The sequence below is a fragment of the Mercurialis annua genome, linkage group LG4, assembly GCF_937616625.2.
Source record: "Mercurialis annua linkage group LG4, ddMerAnnu1.2, whole genome shotgun sequence".
Taxonomy (NCBI): domain Eukaryota; kingdom Viridiplantae; phylum Streptophyta; class Magnoliopsida; order Malpighiales; family Euphorbiaceae; genus Mercurialis; species Mercurialis annua.
The window spans coordinates 40,178,046-40,183,902 of NC_065573.1; the positions used below are offsets into that span (position 1 = coordinate 40,178,046).

The 5,857-nt window shown below is 32.4% G+C and overlaps 2 protein-coding genes across 2 annotated transcripts; one reads left to right on the forward strand and one right to left on the reverse strand.

Annotated features, from left to right (window-relative positions):
• The first annotated feature begins 1,142 nt into the window (after positions 1 to 1,142).
• LOC126679301 (uncharacterized) lies at positions 1,143 to 2,477 on the forward strand. Its single transcript, XM_050374299.2, has 3 exons — positions 1,143 to 1,466; positions 1,775 to 1,907; positions 1,993 to 2,477. Exons 1-3 carry the CDS (start codon positions 1,303 to 1,305, stop codon positions 2,047 to 2,049), a joined length of 354 nt encoding a protein of 117 aa, XP_050230256.1. The 5' UTR covers positions 1,143 to 1,302; the 3' UTR covers positions 2,050 to 2,477.
• On the reverse strand, positions 1,890 to 4,471 carry LOC126679300 (uncharacterized). Its single transcript, XM_050374298.2, has 7 exons — positions 4,112 to 4,471; positions 3,857 to 4,023; positions 3,668 to 3,770; positions 2,977 to 3,093; positions 2,726 to 2,896; positions 2,301 to 2,424; positions 1,890 to 2,226 (listed from the first exon to the last, which is right to left on the reverse strand). Exons 1-7 carry the CDS (start codon positions 4,409 to 4,411, stop codon positions 2,102 to 2,104), a joined length of 1,107 nt encoding a protein of 368 aa, XP_050230255.1. The 5' UTR covers positions 4,412 to 4,471; the 3' UTR covers positions 1,890 to 2,101.
• Between the last annotated feature and the right edge of the window lie 1,386 nt (positions 4,472 to 5,857).

Below are 5,857 nucleotides of genomic sequence, written 5' to 3' on the forward strand. Positions count from 1 at the left end.
TTCTTGCCCCTGCTTTTGGTATAGAGCAGCTCATTGATTGTGTTTGGTTGGAAAAAATGCATCAGATATCAGTTGGTGTAGTTCAATTGGTTAATTCCAAAATAAATTGTAAATTTTAGTGTGTTTTGTAAATTTTATATGATATTTTAACTCTAATAATTTAGAATTAACAATCTTTTATAATTTGAAATATTAATTTTTTTCATAAAAAATATATATACTACCACCTCAAACAGTCAGTGTTGAACATATGAAGTTTCTGCTATTTCAAGAGTTTGCTGAGCTATCACTCCATTGTAATTTATCTCCTCAACTTTCATGCAATGGTCGATTAGTATACATTTTAATTTTATGCCAATTTAGTTTTAAACTTAATTTTTTTGATCAATTATTCCATTTCCACACCTGATTCGCAATGTCCATTAAATTGACCATAAAATCAAATATTTAATTAAAGGCTTAATTCCTTAAAAAAAACCCACCTTGCATTTTTTTTCGTTTATACCATGACTTTGTAAAAACACCATTTGTACCCAATTTTGAGTTTTTATGTTTCATCTCTACCCAAAAGTATTAAATTGTACTCTTTTCATTTGAAAAAGAGTTTAAAACAATCCTTCATTTTTAACTTATATACTAATTAGATATTAATGTTATTAATAGTACAAAAATACCATCTTCTTCAAAAAATTAAAAATAATAATATTTTTTTTTAATTTTTTTCAAAAGTATTTCCGATTTTTTTTTAATTTTTTTAATTTTTTTAATTTTTTTTAAATTTTTTAAAAAAATATTTCCGACAAAAAATTAAAAATAATAATAATTTTTTAATTATTTTATAAAATTAAAAAAATTAATTAATTATTTGGATGTATTTGATTATTTTTTAAATTTAAGGATTTATTTGTACTTTTTAAAATAGAAAAAAGTATGTTTTAAACTCTTTTCCAAATGAAAAGAGTACAATTTAATGCTTTTGGGTAGGGATGAAACATAAAAACCCAAAATTGGGTACAAATGGTGTTTTTACAAGTTCAGAGTATAAACGAAGAAAAGGTGTAAGTTGTGGGTTTTTAAAAAAATTAAGCCTTAATTAAATTGACCATAAAATTAAAATATGTGCTAATTGACAATTGGCTTCCAAGTTGATTAGAGAGGAGTGATGAGTGGCCCGGGCAACATACAGCATTGGGCTTAGGCTAATCTGCTACTTCCATTCTATTGGGCTAATTTCCTTTTGATCTTGAAATTACAGCTTCTACAGCTCCAATCATTCTCCGCTGTGTATTAGAGCCGAAAAAGATGGCAGCAGCATCGTTTAGATGGATACTACAGTTACACAAGGACGTACCAAAAGCAGCTAATTTCTACTCACAAGGATTAGATTTCACCGTCAATGTCTGCACTCATCGCTGGGCCGAACTTCATTCCGGCGACCTTAAGCTTGCCCTCATGCAATCTCCCAAGTAAAAAGTTCTTCCCATCTGCTTAATTTTTGCAATTTCTTGTTTCTGTTCGACGAAATGCATCAATGAAAAGAAAAACACACATCATGTGGGCAAAATTGTACTAAAAATTAAAATTTTATAAGGTGGGCAAAATTGACAAAGATGTAAAATTACACAATTTGATTCTTTACTAATATTCTTTTCAAAAGATTTAAAATTATAAGGTTGGCAATTGTCCACCATATGCTCTTCCTGCCTACATTATATGACTGTGATATATATTGCAAAGATCCAGATTTTGACAGCTTCTAACCTACTTTAAACAGTGATCATGTTATGCAGAAGGGATATTCTTCTATGCTATCGTTTGTGGTGACTGATATTAACACTACGGTCACAAAACTGATGGCCTTAGGTGCTGAATTAGATGGTTCAATCAAGTATGAATACCATGGAAAGGTAAAAAATTCATTCATTCGATTGTTCCTATCTTTCGTAAGAACTTGCAACATTTTTAACAGTGTCATTCAATTGTTCGTATCAGGTTGCGGCCATTCGCTGCTTAGATGGCCATGTACTAGGCCTCTATGAGCCTGCATAAGGCCTCGAGATACAAGACATTTTCAATGACATCTCGTGGTGGTATGTACTGTCTACTCTTTCGCAGACATTGAGAAAACATAGGAAACCTCTCCTTTCGTTGGATTTCCCTCAATAATTGATAGTGTTTGGTCATCCAGATCTATTAAAGCTGTGCAGAGGGTGTATAGCGTTGGACCTGAAAACAAGCCAAAATGGTGGTTAGTATAAATTATTGGAGAGTGAAAAGGTTCAAACTCGTTTCTTGATTACCTGTCATGTAAATTGGGTATTGTTTGTCATGCATATCTCCAAGAATTGACAAGAAATCCTTTTTAGATTGTTTTGGTAGCACATTTGCTCTTTCTTGCCTGCTAGTTGAATTGTCATCTTGTACCTTTGCAACAAATAACTGATTGAGAATCTTTAATAAACTAATTTATGAGCTTCCACTAGGTATAATTACTAAGCTTATGTTCCAAAGTAAATCGGTTGAAGTTCACTATCTCAACATTTATAATTATATATAGCTTGAGCAAGTATCTAAAAGTATTTTAATAACGTTTGGTGATTTTAGTGGACCGGATTCAAACTTTTTCTTTTTTATTACATATTTTGTTATTGCCAAATTTCTTTATGGCTTTCTGATGTGGCGAACTCAGTTTATGTGACATTGCTGTCGGAAATGTATTATTCACCTGTTGAACTTGAAGGTGGAGATACATGTTGGCATGGAAGAACGGTGATGCACCGACTTCATGAACTGAAACTCGGTTTCTTGATGCAGTTTCAACATTTAAAATTTTCCTTGTCCTTATGTCTATGAGATTGTAACTGTGCCCTACAGAAACTTCAGATGAATGTATTCTCTGAAGAATGAAACTAAGCTGTCAAACTCCATAATCAATTGCAAGACTCTAGTTGCAAGTGAGAGACCGTAAGATCTTACAGTCAACGCATCATCGATGCTCGTAGCTTCGAGTAGGTCCCGTGAGATAAAGTTCCTCCCAATTCCTCCGGCCATAATCTCGTCTGTAGTTGGTGGCACTGAATTGAGTGTAAATGCCTGACAGAAATAGTATTAGGAAGAGAAGGGACAGTACTAAAAAGAAACAGTTAAATTAGTTCAAATGCATCAGGATTCTGGCCAAGGATTGGATTTTAATCTCTGATGGTGAATATTTCGACAGTGTCGATGAATCATTATAAAATATGACTATGGATGTCAGGTGAGTCAGCTTTGAATTTGAATATGTGATGTTCTACTGTGTGCCACTATTTCAGCAACTGTAGCTGAGTCCTACAATGGCAACAAAAATTGAAAATCAAACCAAATTGAAATTACTAAAAAAGAATAGTAACTAACTGAACAGACCTTTTTTTTTCTTTAGTTTTATTTGGTTTTTAGATTTAATTCTAATTTTAATATCTATTTAATTTTTAACTTTAAAATTTTAAAAAACAAAAAATATTGTTGTATTTCCGTTAACTGAACCAAACTGAACTGAATTTCACTCTTTAGTTTGCCTTGATTTTTTTTTTTCATTAAAAACCGAATAGTTTTGATACTTTTAGTTTTTTACTATCGGAACTAACGCAACATACTGATGCAGTTTTTCGACAGAAGGAAGAATGATTACCATTCCATGAGTGTTGAACCCAAAAGCACAGCTAGGAAGTTCTCCTGCATATGTATAACCAATGAATGATTGCCCGTTTGACATATTTCCCTTGATTATATATCTGCAAATCCCACATCACAAATTTGTGTAAGAATAATCAAATCTATCAGACATTCTTCATAAGAACACATGATTTCTTAAACATACGTATGTCCAACTAGAGCAACATTTGCGTCCTCATTATGTGCTGCAAGTGCCATGTCATCGCTAACAACAAGAACATCGGAACAATCGTCAGAAGTTTCGACCTTCGAATCTGTTCCGGTGTTCGGAAGAAACGGTAGAATCTCCTTCCGGAAATTGATTAATATCATCTGCAAATATTTGCCAACAATTAAAAACAAACATAATATGACTAGCACTAATCGTCCAAACCTGAAACATGTATTATATTATTTTTACATCAAGAACAGGCACTCCACTTCCATCAGCAGTTCCTAAAAGCTCATCCCAGTACCCCGGAAATTTGTTCCGGTTGTTCTCAGTGAGAGCTTCGATCAACTGTTTCGACTCTAAAGATTTAGCAAATGGACGGAGTTGATTTTGAAGAATGAGATCTGTGGATATTCTGTTTCTTATCTTATCAGAAAATTTTTGGCCTATCAAGAAACCGGTTTGGTATGCATTTTTGCAGGGTCCAACTTCAAAAATCTCCAACTGTTTTGCTGCCATGTTAGAGCTTCTCATAGCAACCAAAACCATATCTTCTTTATTATCTTCATATATGGTTTACTTATTACTTATGGACAATTTAAACTTTGCTGACCTCATAATTGGGTGGACTCTGTATGTTTATATTTGTCATTTATTCAAATTTATGATATTTATGAATTTTTTTTTTCACTTGCAGATGACCCGTATTTATGCTTACAAATAATACTACCCTTCTATTTTTTGGCTTACCAAAAACAAATACTGAAGGTTCGCCTCTATTAGGACAAAATTTCATTAGATTAATGAGAAATTCTTATCTAAATTCTGTCTAGGGTTAGTTCAGTACAAAATTGACGAAATTATAATACGTCATTAAATAATTCAAAAATCTAGTTAATTACGTAACATAATTGATAATATTTAACGTGTTACAAATTCTACGATATATTATGGTAAATGTGATAGACAAATTTTATATAATTATATTAACAGATTAGGATTTGAAAATTACAAAAGAAAGTGTTTCATGGTAGCTGTTTTCCACATTGTTCCGGTTAGTAATGTAGGAAGAACTCATCATGAATTGGTTGGTTTGGTTGGGAATGGTGCAGAGGGAATCAGATAATGCTATTGGTAAACAGAGCATACAATATTAGATCAATGGCCGGTTGTGGGGCAAACTCTGCAGTGAAAGGCACTTTGTTCCGCATGAATTTGTTAACGCAAATATCAAGTTTTCAGGACCACCCCACAAGACATAAAATGCACACAGCTGAATTATGAAATTCGAAGCTAGGGTTAGTGTCCTATTTTTCTTTATTATCCGCACATTGAAAGGCAGCATCAGGAAATGTCAAACCTAAGGTTAAATATTTCTACGGTTATTCAACTATACTATTTTCACAAAGTGATTATCGACATTCAATTTATTATATTTTGATAGTTCAACGTTTATTTTTTAAAACCGTAAGGGTAATCCGTCGGTCACATAATCGAACTTCTATATAACAACGCCTGATGGATGATATCATGATTTTAATATCTTGCATAGAAATTCTTCATAGATCACCTTAAGATTCTCAGCCAAGTCTTTAGCTTTTAGTAATCCACACTTTTTCTAAACAAATCAACAAGGGACCACTGAAAAATGGGCACGTGGAGAATTTCCATGTCATCAAACAGTGCTGACTTGGAAAACAACAAAACCAAAATAAAAGTGTGACTAGTGTTGGTTAAAGATGGTGCAAAATGATCCATCATGTTGGCAGCCATTTTGGATTTTGAAAAAGCTCATATCCATATTTAGAATAGTGTTACAAGGCTTAGATAGGTAAAAAGTTGAGAAAGAAATACTAGTATGTATTTATTTTTTCTTTTTAAAATATAGCTAGTATTGACGTCTGATGTCTGAAGTCACTATTCCGACTAATCCAGATCAAGCCGGATATAAAACTCTCCCATATTACGATTTTCTTTAGATATAGTATTTAAAAT